This window comes from Lates calcarifer, unplaced genomic scaffold, assembly GCF_001640805.2.
Source record: "Lates calcarifer isolate ASB-BC8 unplaced genomic scaffold, TLL_Latcal_v3 _unitig_3866_quiver_1168, whole genome shotgun sequence".
In the NCBI taxonomy this organism is placed as follows: Eukaryota; Metazoa; Chordata; class Actinopteri; family Centropomidae; genus Lates; species Lates calcarifer.
The window spans coordinates 1-22248 of NW_026116578.1; the positions used below are offsets into that span (position 1 = coordinate 1).

Genomic DNA, 22248 nt, shown 5'->3' on the forward strand with positions numbered 1-22248 from the left:
AATTGTAGTCTCTAGTGGTGGCAGGGTCCATGATGGAATACTGAAAGTTAGTATATATATTAGTTATCCACAGCAGTGATTTTTAAACAGATCTCAGCAGTGTGTTCATGTATAGAGTTATTAGGAAAGCACTCACAGATAGAAGCTGGCTCTGGTTAATTACTGCAGCAATCTCAGGGTTCTCTGTAGTTGAGAATTTTGTGGGAGAAGCTGGTGTTACAGTGCAAGATGCGGTTCCTGTTGTTTCACAGTTAGCTGAGGGTGATGTTGGGTGTTTGTCCACTGCGTTGTTGTCAGTGTAGGGTTGAAAATGTCCACAAATGTCAGCAGGGTTTTCTGTTACAGCAGCAACATCAAGGAGCACAGTGTCTGTTACACCTATAATCAGTGAAGAATGGTTATTTCAGAAACAGTGTAGCTTGGTAAATATATGAGAACATACACTATAATTTACAGTACCTGTTTGTGTTGATGTTAAATGAGCCAATGGTGTTGATAGTAGTACCAAAGCAGTGTTGATTGCAGTGGTAGTTATATGATGATATAATGAGCAAGGTGCAACTACATTAACAGGTATATTAGGATTGTCAATAACTGCTAGAGGAATATATTATGTTTTGGTGTGCGTTGTAAGGATAGTGAGGTTCATAGTTTACTGTGCCACGATGTGTAAAACAGTTTTTAAATCAGATATATGACAAACGTTTTAAAGCTTACTGTCATCGCAGGTGCATTGTTGCAAGCTCTCTCAGTGCTGCAATCTCCGTTTCTTGCCGGCTAAGAGCGGTAGCTTGTTCAGAAATTGCGCGAATCCTCGCTGTAAGTTCCCCCTTTTTGCGCGTTGCGGAGGTCGTGCTTTACCAGAAGTTTTGATGTGTGGTTCCCGTTACGGATAGATAAGGTGTAGTTATATGCCCGCGTCGCCGCCGGATCCAGAATCGAGTACTGTAAGGAAGTAATGATACATTAGTTAGGCACAGTAGTAACTTGATGGAAGAGTAGATGTTAGCAGTATGTGCGGTCGGGTCAAATGTGAAAGCACTTACAGATAGCAGTTGGGTTTGTTGTATAATCGCTGCTATCTCGTGGTTTGCTGTAGTTGGAAAATTTTGAAGGAGAAGCGGGTGGCATCCGTGAAGCCATGGTTCTTTGTTTGGTCTGACAGGAACAGCACAGGTAAATGAGATGGTATAGGCATAAAATACAAGTCATTGATGTAATGAAAGCGTTGAGAGATGTACCGTTTTTAAAGCTATGATCGATGTAGTAATACATGTCATGGTGCTGCGCGAACTTACCTTGTATGTGAGGAGGGGGCTGTGGAGAAGCAAAGTAGAAGCAGGCGCAGTTGGCGGCAACAATATATAGGTCTTTGGGGGAGCCTGGGCGGGGTCTTTTGTGCGTGGTGCAGAGAACGGGTCATACAGTAATCTCGCTATCAGTTATGACATAGCAATCGCACAAAGCGCTTTGACAGAATTGTTGCACATTAATTAGTAACCGGCATGTAAGGGCAAAGTTGGTTAGTAATCATACATCTGAGGCAGGTGATTTTCAAGATGTTCATGCACAATCTATAGGTGGATATATCTATAGAGAGAGGTATTATATGTTTTGGTTGGTATTGTATTGTCCGGTGAACTGTGAATTGTTTTTGTAAAAGTAGGAGGGTAGTTTGTTTCAAAAGCTGAGCATAGTATTAGAAAAAACAGCTGCGAAATTATATAATAGTGGGTTGAAGAAGTATATCTGTAATGTGTTTTGAAAGACTGGAAAAGGTTATGCTGTAGAGTAAATAGCACAGCAAGGCTAGGTTTAGAGCGTCTATATGTGTACAAGAGTGTGTTTTGATTTAAAGCAGGTTGTAGGTAGTATATAAGAGAGCGCGGAATATCCATTTAACTAGGGGGTTTTAGCGCAGCATAGTCAGATCAACGCCTTGATTTTACAGTGTTGTAGTAGTAAAAATAAGATCAAGAGGATATAGAGAGATCAAACCATCCAAAGTCAATGAAGGTTCAAGTCGAGGAGTAACCTGGCCAGACATGCTAATTACACGGTCAAGACGGTATAAAGTGTGTATTCTAACGATCGATGTGTGAAGGGAAATAAGTACGGTTCAGACCTCCGCAGGTGGTGCCGCAAGTTGTGGATAGTTATTGTAATGTTAATGAGTATGTGTGTGCAACACCGAGGTAGTTACGTTGTGATATTTACACTTGGGCACCAGTACAATGTAACCTTTCCGATAATCATAGTGTGAAGGGACAGACAGGTGAAGAGACAGCATGCTTGTACATACGTAACATGTAACACTTAAGATCAGGGAAAAATATTATAACTAATATTATAACTATAAACAAGTTATTTGTTAAGGTTCACTCTTGTATATAAAGCTCCTGTGTTTTCTTGCACAATTGTTATCAGTTAGGGTTAGTCCTGAAATAGCATAGTGATATCTACATACAGAAATTGATATGTAGATGGATTGATTAAGCAATATATACATAGATGGAGAGACATGTAGATAGATCAATGGATTTAGAAAGAGTTATAAATAGGTATGTATTTTGAGAAATAAGTAAACATATTGATATGTAGAATAGATAAATGCATGTATTATGTACATAGACAGCAGCAGTCGTTAGTAAAAGATAGTAATGTAAGAGTAATTAATCAAAAAACAAATGTAGTGGAAATAATCTTTACAGCCAAACAATGAAGAAAATAAACGAAAAACTGAGAGCAGTTACAGTAAATTGCTTAATAGCAGTTAGAGTATGAGCATGTTCAACCATAAAGGGAAGTACACTTTGTCATCAAGTATTTAAATATTTGGTAAACGGTTTTTATGAACAATATTGTTATTCAAGTATTAACGTGTACAAATCCCACGCCATTATGATGTAAATCGCGACAGACGTACAGACGTACAGCGGTGTTGATAAACCTCGCAGAAAGTAAACGCATTATGACGAAAATACATCATAACTGTCCGTGTGGTGTGAAGTTGTGAGTTGTTGTTGTGGGGGAATTGTGAATAACAATTTCCCGTGCTGATTTATGCTCTCTCTATGTAATTTAATCTAGGTCTTTGTTGTCTATGTATTTAAACGAGATACCAATGTTTTGTGCGCACCACAAATAATGAACACAAATATTTAAAAAATATACAAGCAGCGCATGTTGTTACTAGCTATGTTGTTGTGAGAGAGCAATGAAGATCATTTTTCGATGGTCATTACTGTGTCTGCGTCATCAGACAGCGAGCGACGGGGTGCCGGGGCTCTAATCTTTTCAGAGGGAATGCGGTGATTGCCGGTCGTTGAACACCGTCTCGTCTGAAGTGTGCTGAAATTAACATCTTAATCAGTGGAATTTGTGCTTGATGATGATTTAGGTGGTCAATTAGCAGCCATGTGCACATCTTTACACAAGGGGCTATTGTTTAGAAAAGACGCAGCATAGCCAGCGGGTGGTTTCGGGAGGCTATCACCTGTGCAGAGGCCAATACAGTGATTGTCGGTCGTTGTACACCCTGTCCTTGTATGTGTGCCGGTATTAGAATATGAATGAATGGAATGTGTGCGGGTTTTGGTGGTCAATGGCAGCCGTTTGCACATCACCCATTGGCTATTGTTTAGAGAACACGCAGCAGAGACAGGAGAGTGTAGCTTAAACAACCACAAAAAGAACTTTTCAAAATAAATGTGAATGCAGATTAGGGTGAGAGGAAAGTCAGTATATGTTTAAGGAAGAGGGTATAATGACCAACGAGTGTATTGTCAGTATTTAAATGAAACCAGTGTTTCAACTGTTTCAAGAAACATGTAGTTAGCCTAATGGCTTTAAAAAGGTAATGTATCGAGTTGTTTACGGTGTGAGGTTAAAAAGCAAAGAGAAAGTGTCCTCACAAAGGATAGTATTATAAAACTATAAGTAGGTGTTAAAAGTAAGTATGTAACAGATAGTGTTGTGTAACAGATAGTGTTGTGTGTGTTTACTCTAGCATGTCAATTACTGGAGGTGATAGGGTTTCTGTGTGCGCAGTGTATTTATGGTTTATTTAAGTGGTTGTCAAAAAGAAAGACCATGACAGTTGTAACTGACTTTATTATAGAGAGACATGACACATACGATGTACATAGCTTGCTTGTTGTGATATTTGCTGATCAGTGCCTACTTATGGCGACAGAAATGCCACAGAAACTTCTTAAAGTAGGTAAATAGTTTTTGTTTCCCAGCGGTATTGAGATGCAAGCCATCTCTGCGGAAGAAATGTTCAAGTACTTTGCCTTCATACAGAAACAAAGCGTTTGTGCGCACGTACACAGCGTTAGGAATGTCTTTCAAATGGTGCTCCATCACTGTGTTGAATTGCTTGACAGTTTTCTTGGTGTGTATGTCATCCACAGGTCTCGGCAAAACAGCACAGACAGCGATGTGGACTTTCTCTGTGCGACCACGGCGAATGCGTTCGATTAATGCACACATTTGCTCCACGTAGAGTCTAGGAGGCAGCCCGCGGGCGACATCATTAGTGCCGATGTTGATCACAACTAGAGTCTCTGTTGTCACATGCTTGAAGTGATACAGGTGTTGGGTCAGGGTTCTGTAGAGGAATGTGCCAGGATGAACAAAGGCGGAGACATTGGCGATGCTGTCTTCAAGGCCACGGCACATCGAGTCGGTGAGAAAACACACCTTGATACCTGTAGGGGTAAAGGTAGAGTGTTACCCTAATGTGCGTACAGTAACATGACAGATGCAATGAAATGTACATGCATTGTGCAAGGTATACCTTTGGTGACGGCATAGCGTCTGCGGCCCATTGTAGATAGCACTGTAGTAGAATCACGCCCTAAACACAAAAATATGGTGATTACTCAGTTATCCCAACTACATATTCTCTGTTGATGTAACGCTAGACTACAAGCTACTGTTATATAGTCGCACAGTTTTCTTACCTGTACAGTCCATGATGTCACACAGCGGCAGGGTGACAGGCCAACGAAGAGTAACTCAGAAGAGTGTCAGTGGGATAATATATAGGAGTCCGAATTGCTGTAGGTGTGGCCGCAGCCTCCTGACATCTACACATGCAAATTATGGGCGTGTGATGATAAACTAATAGGTAAATGTGTAGTACTGTTATGTAAAATAAACTCAAAATTAGGCTCACAATATGTAGGAAATATGTCCAGTACTCCAGCATGTGCACATTTTAGTAACGAAGTAACTAGTGTCAGAACTTGTATGAGACATCCATAAGTGTAGTGGTCCTGTGTTGCACACAGGTGAGATGTGTTACACGTACAGTAAGTAATTGTTGGCATGATAACATACAGCAGCGCTCATCTAGCCTGTAATTCATTGCGCATATATGGTTCTCACTCTTGAAGATGTAATAGTGGCAAATTACAAGGACACAAATAAAACAAGATAGCGGGGACGGTACACTGTAAACAGTGTTGCTTTTGTAAAACAGGAGCCCTAGCAGTTTATCCTGTAAATGACAAGAAAAGCGGGAAGAATGGGAAGGTTAATGTCTCCTATGTAGAAACAATGCACTGATTATCAGGTGATGGACAATCTGACCTGACATTATAATACAAGTAGTTGGTATGGTATATATATATTGATATATACAAATATGAGAAAATAAAGAAGCCGCTCATTTTGTTACCCGCTGTGTTTTTGTGAGAGAGCAACCAGCCCACTTTAGATGCCAAATAATGTATCTGCGCCATCAGACAGCAAGCGGTGGGTGGGGTGGGTGGTTCGGGGGCTATCACCTGTGCAGAGGGAATACAGTGATTGCCGGTCGTTATACATATGAATGAATGGAATGTGTGCGGGTTTTGGTGGTCAATGGCAGCCGTTTGCACATCATTGCACAAGGGGCTATTGTTTAGAGAACACGCAGCAGAGACAGGAGAGTGTAGCTTAAACAACCACAAAAAGAACTTTTCAAAATAAAGTTTACTGCTAATTAAGTTGAGAGCAAAGTAACTCTAGGGAAACCAGTGCGTGAAATGTCACAGCACGTACAGATCTTTCCACATTTTAATTGGCAATTAATCAATAACAGCAAAAAGAATTTTGCGGTTTTACCGACATAGCCGCGTGTCGTATTATCCTAGAACCTAGGTGGCACATGAAAGCGGGTGTCGTACAACTTGACATATTGCTTGTGAGCTGTTTTTGATATATGTATAATGTGAGTACAATTACGTGTAATATTGTGTGTAGTACTTATTCCAAATGTTGATATATAGATGGATAGATAGATACATAGATGAACAGATAGATTAATAGAGACAATAAATGTGCGAAATATTACGCCACTCTATATGATCTGTAGTGGTAGACAATCAAGTAAATACACAAAGAAATCAGATCTGCTACAGAAAATCGCGTGCCTGCAGTAAAAGTATTAGCAGCCTTCATCAGATGTGAAAGTACACTGTCCCAGAAGTAGGTGGATTATGTAAAAAATGGTTGTGTCAATAATATTATGATGCAAGTATTGATGTGTACAAGTGCCACGCAATCTGATGGAAATGCCAACAGAGTTCAACAATTGTGTTGTTAGTGTTTGCAGAAAATGAACGCAGTATGTGTATAACGTGAGACACACAGGTGAGTTAATTACAGTGCTATGACTATGGGTGTCATCATTACCCGTCTTTCATGGAAACAGCAGCGTCCCGGGAGCTAGGTCAGGCAATTCTTAATGAAAATTTTCCGTGTGGGTTAATGAAGTATCTATCTACTGAAATCTATTCTAGTGGCCTGTTGTTTCTTTATGTAAACCATATGTGACAATGTTTTTGTGCTCAAGTGCAAATAAACCACTAATGCGCACGAGAAATAAGAGAAATTAAAGAAGCCGCGCACTTTGTTATGTGCTGTGCTTTTGTGAGAGAGCAAGTAGCGCAATTTCAGATGGCAAATAACGTGTCTGCACCTTCAGACAGCGAGCAGCGGGGGGCTGGGGGTATCACCTGTGTAGATAAATACAGCGATTGCCGGTCGGTGCACACCTTCTGTTCTAAATGCGCCAGCATTAGAATATGAATGAATGGAATGTGTGCTGGTTTTGGTGGTCAAAGGCATCCGTGTTTACATCTGTACATAAGGGGCTATTATTTAGAAAAGACTCAGCGGAGACAGGGCAGTGTAGCGTAAACAACCACAAAATGAACTTTTCAAAATAAAGTTCAATGCAGATTATGTGATAGGGAAGCCAGTATATCCATTAGGAAGAGGCCTAATACCCAATCAGCGGATCGATAGTCTCTCAAGGGAAACCAGTACGTCCATTGTTTCAAAATGTATCGAAATATGTAGTACACCTAATGTGTGTAAAAAAAAAAGTAATGCATTGAGTTGTTTTGGGTGAGGTTTAAAAACAATGAGAAGCAGTCCTCAGAAACGGAAGTTTTATAAAAGCGAAACTAGGTGTTAAAATAGAAGTATGTAACAGATATTCTTTCTCAAAGTGTGTGTGTTTACTCTAACATGATCACTCAGTGTATGTATGTAAGAGGCTGTCAAAAAGAACGACCAGGAAAGTTGTTACTGATTTTATTAATCGAGGGGCAGCACATAAACGATGTACATAATTGCGTGGTGTGATATATGTTGATCAGTACCTACTTGTGGCGACAGAAATGCCACAGAAACTTCTTAAAGTAGGTAAATATGTGCGCCATCAGCGAGCAGCGGGGGCTGTTACCTGTTTAGAGGAATACAGCGATTGCCGGTCGTTATACACCCTCTCGTTCTAGATGTCCCGGCATAAGAATATGAATGAATGGAATGCGCGCGGGTTTCGGTGGTCAAAGGAAGCCGTTTGCACATCTTTACACAAGGGGCTATTGTTTAGAAAAGACCCGGAAGACACAGGGTCGTGTAGCGTAAACAACCTCGACATGAACTTCTCAAAATAAAGGGCAAGTCAGATTAAGTTGAGAGCAAACTAACTCTATGGAAACCAGTGCGTGAGCTGTTACAGTACGTACCGATGTAAATGTTGAGGACATTGCGCTATACAAAGAATCAGAAGAGATCAGAAATGATTCAACAGTAACAGTTAATCGGGATGCTTAAAGTGTGCGTGTGACAAACAAAATCACGGCAAGATTGTGTATATATTGTAAGACTACAGGACATGAAAATTATAGGTTTTCCTCTGCACATTGATGTTTATTCTATGTGGGACATGTGCGAATAGTAAAAGCACGCTGCCATAGACTGTAAAAATATTTTTTGCCATGCCACATAACCCACATGCCTCTGCTGTGTATGATATCAAAGTCTGTGTAAGCAAACATTGAAACAAACCAGCGAAAAAGTGACTGTCCACCATGTATATCCAGCTATTTTTATATATTCTAGAGTTTCATATCGCGTGATTTAACGAGATAAATGGAAATATGTAATAACCTTAACCTTTGGTGTATATATGCAAGCAGATTTTGTAATGCTATGATACAGGACTATGATAAGAAGTTATCTCTAGCTATAAAGGTGGCTAGAGGGAGACCTCTGGCGGTGGAAAATAAAATACACCAAAATGCGTTTAGAATTAACGGCAGTAGCTGCAGGGAGGGGCTCACCAGGTGTGAGCCAATTACAGCATTTACTGTGGCCACAGCCAATAGACTGTGACTGTGCTAACGTGAGTGACGCCCACCGACAGGAAACAAATTCTTTGGACGGCCGGCTGCGTAGCTCACTTGTTCATTGAACAACCCATTGAACATCTCTACTTACCTGATCGCCGACCTTTCATCTTGAGACCTTCATTAACGTGACAAAATCTTCTTCAAATACGACAAAGGAAGGAGTTGGACTCAGATAACTTCACACGGTTTCCTGCGCTGAAGTTGACGAGTGGTTTCTTCGAACACCGCACGCAGTGTAAACAGGGTAAGTTGATGTCTTTTTCTATTTACACGCTGCATCCTAAAAAAGTATAATGATCTGCTGCAAGTATTGCTGGTTTGGATGCTATTGTGTTTATGTGTGTCGTGAGTACACGTTGTTCACATGTAGTATTGTCAGAGGGGAAAATGTGCTCTAAAATATTACTGTGGCAACGCGGCCCCGTTTGAGAGACACTAAGATAATTGCGCATTCTAGATAACGTGCGCTGTCAATGATGGTCGCTGGCTTACTCTGTAGAGTCACATTGTTTACATATTACAAGTTCATGTTGTTGTGTAAAATCAATATGATGAGCAACAATAGAGGCCTAATTCATGTATTTGCGGTACATGCCAGAGAAAGTGACTTTGTCTGGGTGTAGGCACAAGTTGTGGAGCGGTGAGAAGTTGATGATATTGATAAGTAAAAACATACAATACAATAGTAGAGGTAGTGCTAAGGCCCCTTACTAACAAGAAGCCATAATCTAACGTTTGCAAGAGGAAAGTGTACATACACTTATGGTTGTTCAGCTCGCCTGATTTTTGGCCTGGTAATACGGGTTAGGTCCTCCTGTCGGTATACACATTCAACTGTACATGCAATCGTAAAACAGCCGGCACTCATCCATGTTAACTGTGATCAGATACTGTTAGCATTTTGCAATTGCGTGCTCTGTAGCTGCCTTCAATGCAGTGTGGTTGTATAGATGTTGTTACTTCTGGCATGTAATGGCACTTTGCATTGCGAGACGGTCGATGTAGTGTTTTGGTGTGGCGTCAGTACACGCTGTTCACATGTAGATGTACAGTGTTGTCACATGGGAAAATGTGCAGTAAAATGTTACTGTGGCAACACGGTCCCATTCGACAGAAATAAATTTTGCTTTTTAAATAACGTGTGCAGTTAATGATGGTGTTGTCGCGGGTTACTCTGTAGAATCACATTGTTTACATAGCACAAGTTCATGGTGTGTAGAAATGCGCCTGATGAGCAACAATACAGACCTAATTTAGTATTTGCGTCACAAGCAAGACATGGTGATTTTGTGTGGGTTTAGATACATGTTGAGATAAGTAGATGATTTAAAGTAATACAGACTACTTCCTTCTTATTGGTATATAAGTTCGGCTGTACATGCAATTTGCTAAAATCTGCCACTCATCCATGTTGACGTCTGCTTGGGTCAAATACATGACTTAATCTGTTAACATTTTGCAATTTCAATTGTCTGTGTCTTGAATGTAGTGGGGCTCTACAGATGTTGAATACACGCTGTTCACATGTAGGTGGAGGTCCTAAAAGTGTTTGTCACAGGAGAAAGTGAAAAATATTACAGTGGCCACACAGCCACATGCGACAGACATATGACTATGATAATTTTGCTGTCTAATTAATGTGCACAGGCAATGATGGTTTTATCACTTGCTTACTCTGTAGATTCACATTGTTTACATATTACACACGTTCATGTTGTTGTGCAAAAATTTGTATGATTAGCAACAATACAGGCCAAAGTCATGTATCTGTGTTACAAGCCAGCGAGGGTGACTTTGTGTGGATGAAGGTAGAAGTTGTTGAATGGTGATAAGGTGATGATATTGATAAGTACAACATACAGTAGAATAATAGAGGTAGTGGTAAGCCCCCTTCTAACAAGAAGCCATAGCCTAACATTTGCAATAGTGTACATACACTTATTGCTGTTCGCTCCTGATTTCACTCCTGATTTCAACGTGATCAATCTGTTTCAATTTTGCAATTGTGTGTTCTGTAGCTGTCTTCAATGCAGTGTGGTTCTATAGATGTTGTTACTTCTATGCATGTAATGAAACATCACAAGGCGGTCCATGTAGTGCTGTGTCTTGAGTACATGCTGTTCACACGTAGACAGTGGTCCTTAAAGTGTTAGTCACAGGGGAAAATGTGCTATAAAATATTACTGTGGCAACGCGGCCCCATTTGAGAGACACAACAGATAATTGTGTTTTCTAATTTACGTGCGCAGCCAATGGTGGTTTTATTGCAGGATTATTCTGTAGATTCACAGTATTGGCTGATTACATGTCCATGTTGTTGTGTAAAAAACTGTATGATGAGCAACAATACAGTCCACATTCATGTATTTGCATCACAAGCAAGACAAGGTGACGGTTTAGGTACAAGTTCTTGATGATGATAAGTTGATGATTTAAAGTAATACAGGCTAGCTCCTCCTGCTAGTCCATGTACAGGTGATTGGCTGCAACTGCACAACACCACATGTTGTTTATTTGACACATCAGCAGCAGAAAAATTTTAATGAACACAACATGCTCTCTCCATAAACCCAGCACCATAGTGCACTGCAAACAACACTTTCTTGTCTGAGTATGTCTGTGGAAAACACTTAGTCATACACAGTAATTTCCACCTGTGTATTAAGTGTGTGTACATGCCTCTTGAGAATTAGGCCACACATACTACTTGTAGGTACAGAACCCATACAGCTATGTGCACTGTCAATGCACCTTTTTGCTTTTTACTATACCCACATGTGCTTATATATTGTCTTTCTCTTCTAGATGCCCCGGAAGAAGAGTTTTCGCATGCGGCGTCCTGCCAGACCTGCGACAAGTAAGACTGTTGCCAATTGTAATGTAATTTGTGCAGAGAATGTGCCATGCGCTGTTGTTCCAGGGAATGATATTAGCTTGTCTGTGGCGCCTGTCTTGTGCGATGAGGGAAAGGAAACCTTTGCCAGTGTGCCTATTGCAAATGATAGACAGATTGCAGAAACAATGGATGTCGCTATTACACCTGATCATGGCAATGTTGTGCAAATCCTGAGGAGCGTGCAAGGATCTTTTCATCAGGGAGATGTACGGTTTGCCACTCCCGGTGTTCAGTGTATGGCTATTGCTTTAGTGAGTATTGTCAAACACTCCATTGTCCCAATGAGCTCATGGGACAGATTGGATTTAGATAAAGTGCTAGTGTTAGGAGATGAGTTGTATCAGTTTTTGCAGAGAAGTGGCATGATATCAGGGAAGAGCAGCTTGCTGTGTGTTCCTGACCTCCCCACCCAGGTTGTCATTGATGAGCAGTTAGTTGGTGTTAACTATGGACAGCATGTTTGCGGACTAGTTGATGTCGTTGATAGTGACCTGATCAGGGCTGGTGTTCACGTTTCTCTAGGTCAAGGGTTGGAAGACATGTTTAGCACATATGACAGTTGTTTACTGACTGTAGGCAGTGCCTCCTGTGCAATTGTTTGCCATGACAACAAGTATGCTGTGTGTGATTCACATGCCCGCAGCGCGGCTGGAATGGTCGATGCTGATGGCCAGAGTGTAGTTGTGGTTTTGCGTAGTCTAGCAGATTTACAGAAATATATTTGCAGATTGGCCTCATCCCTTGGCATGGAGACACAGGCTTTTGAAATAGCCGGTGTACAAGTTCGTCACACAACCGCACAAAAAAGCAACCATACCTCCATGTGTCTGACAGAGGTCGAGAAGACAGGCCAAACTGCTGCGAACTCTGTAAGTGCTCCATGTGAACAGATCAGTGTACTCAGCAACAGAGGTATTAGACGCAAGAGAAGCAGTGAGACACATGATGTTGTCAGCAAGCGCAATGTCACTGATGCCAGATCTGACGTTGAGCTAGTTGGTGTTGTGCCTAGTGAGCAATTGCTGTTTGCCCCTATTGATAGAGACACTGCTCAGGTTTTATGTACGCAGATGGAGGTAGACTTTGAGCACAGAGCCATGCCAATACATACAGTAGGTGGTGCTTTGGGAGAGCCATGCAAGAAGCACAGTATTGCACCTGATGGTAATTGTTTTTTCCGTGCTGTATCTCAGGCTGTGAGTGGCACGCAAAAGCACCACAGAAAACTACGACTCGCAGTTGTTAAACAACTGCGCAAGAATGCACAACAATATCGTCATTACCTGAGACGTGAATACACTTCCGTGTCTGAATACATTGAGCAGTCCCAAATGCATAAAGTTAATATTTGGGCAACAGAGTTGGAAATTCAAGCGTTAGCAGATTATCTCGGTGTCCATGTGTTTACATACTGTGACACACGTTGGCTGAAATATAGTTGTAGAGGGAAGCTGCTGTCAGACCAGGGTATCTATTTAGAAAACAGCCACAACCATTATGAAACTGTGGTTTGTGTTGCCCATCAACAGGGTGATGGCTGTTACGGTGTGTGTACGTTGCAGAACTCTTATAGTTCATGCGGTGTGCAAACACGCAGGACTGAGAATAAGGCCCAAATTACAGTGAACTCAGGGACATTGTCACCTGATGACAACCCCTGCACTGGTGCAGAGTGCAAAGATGTCCATAACGTACCAAGTCCCATGACACGCACATTTACACCTCTATCTTGTGAGGTGGGCAGGGCTGTTTGCAGTCAATATAAAATAGATTTTACAAAGCAGGAAGTAAATGTACAGCATGGTTTTAACAGCCTAGGTGATGTCTGTTTAACTCAAAAGGTGCTGAAGGACAACAATAGCTTTTTTAGAGCTCTCGCTCATAGTGTCAGTGGTTCCCAAAATAACCATCGAAAACTTAGACTGGCAGTCGTAAAACATATGGAAAATCACAGTGAGCGGTACAACAAAATCGTTGGGAAAGAATATACCTCTGTAGCACACTATATTACATCTTCAGGCATGCGATATGTTGGGAACTGTGCCTCTGATCTTGAATTTCAGGCAGCGGCTGATGTCTTGGGACTGGACATTTACATATATACGGCTGGGACATGGCACAAGTACAGCTGTATGACTAACAGATTGACAGATGAAAGCATATATTTGCAACATGTGGACAGTAACCACTTTGAGCCTGTTATATGTGTATACAGTGTTGATCAGAAAAGCTGCTGTAACTTGTGTACAGTACAGACAAATGCTGCGACCCGGACCAGGAAAGCGTTCCCCAGCCAGAGAGAGAGCACTGACAATATGTCCAGTGGCCAAACAGGGAGTTCCTTATCTAAATATTTGCGAGGTAAAAAGAGCGCGCATAGCAGAATGTCATATCAAAACAATGTAGTCATGCAAGAGCAAATTAAAAACCGTAATAGAAGCAAATATACAGAAAATGAAGCGGTTAAAGAAAAAATGAAGAGCATGGTGAAAGAAAAGTATCAGGGCAATATGCTCTACAAAAATAGTAAAATGCACAGTGTTAGGAACAGATATCACCAGGATGAAGTGCATAGACAACACAAAAAGCTCAATGCCAACAGCAAATATGCCAGCAGTTCTTTATTTCGTGAAAAACTTGCTACATTAGCTAAAACAAGGTATGCACAAAATACCTCATACAACAACAAACTCAGAGCCTTAAGCAAATCTAAATACCAACACAATAAATGTCACAGAGATAGAGTTAAACTCATGAGCAAAACAAAATATCAACAAGATGCACGTCACAAGGATAGAGTTAAAATCATGAGCAGGACAAAATATCAACAAGATGAACGCCACAGGGATAGAGTTAAAATCATGAGCAGGACAAAATATCAACAAGATGAACGCCACAGGGATAGAGTTAAAATCATGAGCAGGACAAAATATCAACAAGATGAACGCCACAGGGAAAATGTTAAAGAAATGAGCCGAAATAAATATCAACAGGATGCGTGTCACAGGGACAGAGTTAAAGATATGAGCCGCAATAAATATCAACAAGACACATGCCACAGGGAAAGAGTGAAGAGTAGTAGCAGAGCAAAATATCAACAAAACGCAGTACACAGACATCGTGTGAAAACTTTAAGCAGAACCAAATACTGGCAAAATAGACAACACAGGGAACATATTAAATATCTCAGTAAAAATAAATACGTGAGCAATGCTGTGCATCGTGCCAGGGTGATAGCCTTAAGCAAAAATAAATACCACACAGATCTTGCTCATAGAAACAGGGTTAAAAACCACAGCTGTACCAAATACCGCGTAAACCCCCAACACAGACAGAGTGTGAAAGCGCGCAGTAGACAGCGCTATTACAGCAATCCTGAATTTAGGAAGCGTGTCACTACAAACATTCTGTTCAAACGCCGTCAACGCCAGGAACAGCGTGAACTGTTTGAAATTGCTATGATGCAATTTCTGGAGAAGGTCAAAGACGGACCAGAGTTTGTGTGTTGTGTGTGTCACCGGCTGCTTTTTAAACACCAGGTGCTGCAGTGTAGGCGGGACATGTACAGAAAAAGTCGGTTCACTGCTTTGATCGCTGATCGCTGCATTTCTGAAGACTATGTTCATGTGTGTGGTTCGGTGTGCAGTAACCCATGTCCACTGCTACATTCTGCTAGGGGTAAACTGTGGATATGTAGCACTTGTCATAGGAAAATCCGCCAAGGGCAAACGCCACCTGAGAGTGCACAGAATAACTTGGCGCTGCAGCCAATCCCTCAGGAATTGGCGTCGCTTAACTCCTTAGAACAACACCTGATTGCACTACATATACCTTTTATGAAGATGCTGGCGTTGCCCAAGGGCGGCCAAAACGGCGCCCATGGGCCAGTGACTTGTGTTCCGGCCAACATTGTACAGACCACCAGCTTGCTACCACGTACAGACAACAAGGGTTCCCTGTTGCCTGTGAAATTAAAGCGCAAGCTGACATACAAAGGTCACTATGAATATCAGTATGTTGACACGGGTAACATCAGGCAAGCCTTGCTTTATCTCAAAGCAAGCAACAAACACTATAACGATGTGGCATTTAATGACTCGTGGGTAAATGAGTTCTGCCCCGATTCCGTCAGCGAACAGCCTGCGCAGGTCGGTGACTCTTGTAGTTCACCAGCTGCTGATCTTGCTCAGGAAGAGCTCCTGCACGATCGGCAGACTCACTGCATGTTCCAAGATACCTGTCTCATGCCAGTCGATATTGGGCAAGAGGCTCTTGACCAGTACTTCGATCATGTCTTAAGCCTCGCTCCTGCTGAAGGGAACTCTCCGGTGAGACTCCTCTCAGATCACAGTAATGAGGCAAAGTGCTTTCCTGTTCTGTTTCCACAAGGTGGCCCTACGTACCACGACAGCAGACCGCAGCGTCTCACCCTGTCGCGGTACTTTAATAACAGGATTATGCACGCAGACGGCAGGTTTTCAGGGAATGTGGAATACATCTTCTTTGCGCAGTATATGTGTGAGGTTGAGCAGGTGCTATCGAGCGTGTCCATAGCCCTGCGTAAAGGCCACAAACATGCTGCTGCACAGTCTCTTGGCAGTGACAGACTCTGTACTGAGGAGTCCTTTAAAAAACTGCTTGAATTCGACGAGGGATACCGCTTTCTTAAGCCAATTCGTGGCACGCCAGCTTTCTGGCAAGTGGCGCAACGCGACCTGATGGCCTGCATCCGCCAACTTGGTATCCCTACCTGGTTCTGCTCTTTCTCCTCTGCAGACATGCGCTGGTCAAATCTTCTCCAGACAATCTTGAAACAGGAAGGCCGCGCACAAACTGCAGAAGACTTGGACTGGGCACAGAGATGCGAGCTTCTCCGCCGCAATCCAGTCACTGCTGCTCGCATGTTCGACTTTCGCTGGCACGTGTTCTTGAAGGAGGTCCTCCTCTCTCCTGCTCAGCCCATCGGCAAGATCTGTGATTTCTACTACCGTGTGGAATTCCAGCAGCGCGGCTCCCCGCATGTCCACTGCCTCTTTTGGGTCGAGAATGCCCCAGTCATTGACAAAAACACAGACGACGAGGTCACGGCATTTATCGACCAATACGTCACTTGTGAATTGCCGACACATGACCCGGCTTTACTTGAAGCTGTTACCTCTGTGCAACAGCATTCCCGGCGCCACTCGAAGACATGCAAAAAAAACAGAACTGTCTGTCGGTTCAACTTTCCACGGCCGCCTTCAGCTCGCACTTTCATCTGCCGCGAGGCATCTGATGATGTCGTTACCTGTGCTTGTCAGGCTAATGAGCCTATCTTGTCGCCACCTGCTTGTTCTTGTACACCTGTACACATGACAAAGGAGGCAGCAGCTAAGATCATGAGTGCAATCAAAGCCGCTCTTTCGAACCCCGACGCCGCTTTCTCTGATGTGGGCCACTTATTCTCTAGCTTGAATATCAACCAGAGCCTCTTTGAGAGAGCCTACGGGCGCTGCTCTCGCAAAACACAAGTTGTCTTAAAGCGTCGCGCTGACGAGGTATGGATCAACCAGTACAGCGCACCACTCTTGAAATGCTGGAATGCAAACATCGACATCCAGTATGTGGTTGACGCCTATGCTTGTGTGGTATATATCATTTCCTACATTTCAAAGGCAGAGAAAGAGATGGGGCTCCTCCTGCAGAATGCCCAACGCGAGGCCAGCAAAGAGTCTAACACTAGCGCGAGAGACGCCATGAGGAACCTGGGCAGCGTCTACTTGCACAACAGGGATGTTTGTGCTCAAGAGGCTGTCTACAGACTGACTAACAGTCACTTGAAGGAGTGCTCCCGTAAAGTCGTCTTTGTCCCCACTGGGGATAATGTTGTCAAGATGAGCCTGCCCTTGAGCGTGCTTAGGCAGAAGGCCGCCTCAAAGGAACTCAGCACAGACGACATGTGGATGACTAGTCTTGCCGATCGATACAAGAGCCGTCCACAACAGGCTCCATTTAATGACATGTGTATGGCCACCTTTGCATCGCAATATCGCGTTGTGTCTGCCAATGAAACCACATGGAATAAAGTCAGGCTTGACAACAACAACGGCTACGTTGCAAAACGCACGCGCACGCAGCCCGCCGTCATCCGATATGCGCGCTTCTCTGTAAGCCAGCAGCCAGAACTCTACTACCTCAGCCTCTTGCAGCTTTTCCTGCCCTATCGCTGCAACATGGACCTCAGGCCCGCTGCTTACACGACCTATGAGCACTTCTACTCTTCTGGCTCTGTTACGTCAGCAGGCGGACTGCTGCGTTCAGTCAAGTCCGTTGTTGACCAAAACCGCTCTGTCTTTGAGAAAGATGCTGATACCTTAGATAGTATCCACAGCTCAATCGACAGCACAGGTGTTCTTGAGGACGCATGGTGCGAAATGTGTCCTGAGCAGCAGCTGGACCGCTTGGAGTGCGCCGAGCTTGCCAGTACCGCGCAGCAAGCAGACGATGAGCCCCTCGCCAGCATCCCCGACCTTGCCGTAACTCGGGCACAGGGGGGTAACTTGGAGAAAAAAAGGACCACTCTGAGCAGGGCCGACGGATTGGCGCTGCTACGCACCCTCAACCCGACGCAGAGGGGCGTTTTCTTTCATGTCAGGCAGTGGTGTGTGCAGGTGCTTCGCGGAGAAAAGCCACCACCCATTCATCTTTTTGTCACTGGGGGTGCAGGGACTGGGAAGAGCCACCTCATCAGGGCTCTCCAGTACGCAGCCGAGCGCTTACTGGCACCAGTGGCTCTCCACCCTGACGACATCACCGTTATGATCACGGCTCCTACAGGCATCGCCGCCTACAACTTGCGCGCTGCCACCATTCACACGGCATTTAGCATCGGCAAGGACGTCCGCCTTCCTTACACGCCGTTGGGTGAAGACAAGCTCAACACTTTGCGTGTCAAATATGCCAGTTTGAAAATACTGATCATTGATGAAATCTCCATGGTCAATCACAACTTACTGGCATATATCCACGGACGCCTCCGCCAAATTAAACAGTCTGGCGACACCTGCCTCTTTGGAAACGTCACTGTCATTGCGGTGGGTGACTTCTTCCAGCTGCCCCCAGTAAGGGGGAAACCCCTGTATGTTCAGAACATGGGCGCTGATCTGTGGTCAGGCACTTTTCAGATGGTAGAGCTGACCGACATTATGCGCCAGAGGGACACGGCCTTTGCCTCTCTCTTGAATCGCCTCAGGCAGCACCCTAAAGGCGCCCCTTTGCTGCTTGATGACCTCCAGACTCTGAAATCCTGCGTAACAGGAGAGGAGAGCTCTGCGCTCCATATCTTTGCGACAAACAAGCAGGTGTGTATTCACAACACCCTTCGCCTCACTGCCGCCTGCCCTGATTTCAGTCGCGTGCCAGCACAGGACTTCGTGACCTGTAAGACAACTGGCAACTTACAGTTGATGCGTGGCCACCACTCCAGCACGCACAACACCACCTTGGAGGAAGAGCTCCTTTTAGGGCAAGGTGCACGCGTCATGCTGTGTAAAAACGTGGACATCTCGGATGGCTTAGTGAACGGGGTCTGTGGCACCGTCACTGACATCGCCTACGCACCATCCTCTTCTGCCTTCCCGAGAACGATCTATGTCCTTTTTGATGATCCCCAGATTGGGGCACAGCGACGCAAGCGCCATCCTTACCCTCCCGCTGTCACCTCTACAGGCATTGACCCCGAAGAGGAAACAATCACAGCTCGCAACGGCCTGCGTAGGCAGTTCCCTTTGAAACTGGCTTGGGCGTGCACTGTCCACAAGGTTCAGGGCTGACCGTTGACAAGGCTGTAGTGTCCCTCTCCAAGATCTTTGCGCCTGGGCAAGCCTACGTAGCCTTGAGCCGTGTCCGCAGCTTGTCCGGCTTGGTGATTACAGACTTTGCAGAGAAAGCTGTTTATTGCAAGGACAGCATCAAAGAGGCGCTGACCACCATGCCTCGCTTCTCTCTTGAGGATTCCTCCTCTATTGCCTGCCCTTCAGACGCTTTCACTGTCTTCTGCTTGAATGCACAAGGCTTGCGTGCGCATTCACAAGACTTGGCTCTGTGTACACACTCGCTGCGCCCTGATTGCATTGTTGTCACAGAGACGTGGCTGCCTGCAGCTTCAACACTTGACTCTGTACAGCTCCAGGGATACACTTTGCGCCATCTTGCCCGGAGTCAGGCGTATGATAGCAGCAACCCCACACTGCTGGACATTCGTTCCCAGCAACATGGCGGCGTTGCCATGTACTACTTTGACCCCTCTGCTTTTCATAGCATAGAGCTTCCTGGCATCAACATGGAGTGCTTGCTTTGCCACAATCCGTACCACAACATTGTGCTGGCTGTCATTTATCGCCCGCCAACCTATCCCATGTCTTTGTTCAAAGAAAACCTCGGCAGGCTTCTGCCTTTTCTTGAAAACCTGGCACCGACTATCGCCATCATGGGAGACTTCAACGAGGACATCCTTAAAACATCCTCAATTCCTTCCTTTTTGGCTGGCCGCGGCTTTCTTCAGCACATAACTGTGCCAACCACGGATTCAGGCACACTCATCGACCATGTATACGTCAGGAGCTCAGTTCACCAAGTGGTCACTGTCGTTCGCGCTACATACTTCAGTGACCACCACGGCATCTTCTGTACTTTCGCACACAACAAACTATAGTAAAGCCCGTGTACAACACTGCAACATAATGTTCCTCTGGAGCCACACTGTACCTGCCTGGACACACACAATGGTTGCGATACCGTCAGCGTTTTGGTCACGCTCAAACTTTTGCTCTGAGGCACAAGGCAAGTTGAAACAAACTGCAACTAGTGCTCAGGTACTTACAGCTCGTGCAGTGTTCTGCCGCTGGCACGTCAAAACGCTTGAGGTTTCACAACCACACAAAATCACTCCATTCCACCACCTGGTGCACCAACAACACATGCCTGTGGGTCACAATGTAACGCTATTCACTTTACAGCTAAAAGCTCCACTGGACCTGCATGGATTTCTCATCACAACTGAGGTACCATCAGCGTTTTGGTCATGCTCAAACATTCGCTCTGAGGCACAAGGCGAGTTGAAACAAACCGCAACTAGTGCTCAGGTACTTACGGCTCGTGCAGTGTTCTGTCGCTGGCACATCAAAACGCTTGTGGTTCAACAGACAATCACTCCAGCTGCATCACATGCTGCGCACACCGCCGCCTGGTGTACCACTACACCAATAACACAAGGGTTTTAATCACGCTGTACCACTGACTCTGAGGCACAAGGCCGGTTGAAACAAACCGCAACAAGTGCTCAGCTACTTACAGCTCGTGCCACCGCTGGCACCACAAACCCCCTGGAATAACGTGTGCAACTACAAAGCCCAATATCAACCTCATTACCAACTAACTGCATTTTCCCACAGGACTACAGTTTAGCTCTAGACTGGCTGTGTGATATTTGCTTTTCCATTACATGCGCTCACCCTCTCTATGTCTTTCAGGTATGCTAAGCTGCTCGTCTAAGACACACTGTGCGTCTTTATATTGAAATCTTCCTCACGCTCCCGTGTACATACTGTAAAAAGTGTATATATAATAAGTAATATAATAATCATATATAATTACTAACCTTCTGGTAGATGTGTGCTGAACATATGTTTCCAGGTATAAGCTACACTGCCTATGAAATACTTTACTACTGACACTTTGCCCTTGCCACGCCTGCTGCTTGTATGCTTGCCTTGCCTGTCCCTGCTTACCATACACTGACACTAACCATCACTGAACTACATTACTTGCTGTAAATGTGCTACCGCTTGCTTTGTCTAGATAACTCAGCTATCATTAACAACACTAACACCTTCACCTACTGATCAAACAAGCCTTGACTTCTCTTTACCTGCATGGCACCTATGAGTTCCTATCCCTCACAAAGTAATAGAACTAATGCCTTGACACACCTGTGTGAACAACCTGTATGCTGTATGTATGCTGCACATGAATTTCCAGCATTGCATAATCTGCATGTCCCCCTCCCAGAATCGCCACCTTAACGTGGTGGAGGGGTTTGCGTGCCCTTGTGAACCTGAAAGCTGTGTTGTACTTAGTGTCAATTGGCACACAGACACCACGTTGAAGGGGAGGGGTCAGACTAAGAGCGATTCCTAACACTAACCTCTCAACAACTGATAACACCTCGCCTGTGTCTCCTATGTTCACACATTACACTTGTACCTGGCTGTACATTGCCTGTTGCCTTCCTGAATCACTAGGTACTCTATGATGCTCCTATTGCAGTAACAGAGGGCTGATCTAAGCACCGTGTACGCATCTTCCAATGATGTCAAAAAGTTTCCCAAATTGCAAGGTATGCCGGCACACTAACACTATCTAACACAATCAGCTATAACAACTGACTAACATCTTTTGCCATATGACTTATCTTTTGTGATTGTTCTTTAGTTGTTGTTGGTAAGCTATAGCCTCTCTTACATCTTTCTATTTCACACTGCTAATGCTGCTGTGTTCAGGCGCTCCTTGGCAATAAAGGATCCATGGGAATAAACAGAATGACAACATCTCTTTTCAGAAAAACACACTTATAACTCTAATTCTTGTGTATCTTTCTACAGACCCTGTCACGAACTGTGC

The 22248-nt window shown here is 44.1% G+C and overlaps 1 protein-coding gene across 1 annotated transcript; it reads left to right on the forward strand.

Moving 5' to 3' along the window:
- Positions 1–11543: 11543 nt before the first annotated feature.
- Positions 11544–20622, forward strand: LOC108894797 (uncharacterized). The gene is given in 5 exon segments (XM_018693402.2): positions 11544–12371; positions 12426–14086; positions 14249–14512; positions 14948–19395; positions 19398–20622. Coding segments are annotated over 5 exon segments (7914 nt in total). The 5' UTR covers positions 11544–11714; the 3' UTR covers positions 20282–20622.
- The last annotated feature ends 1626 nt before the right edge of the window (positions 20623–22248 follow it).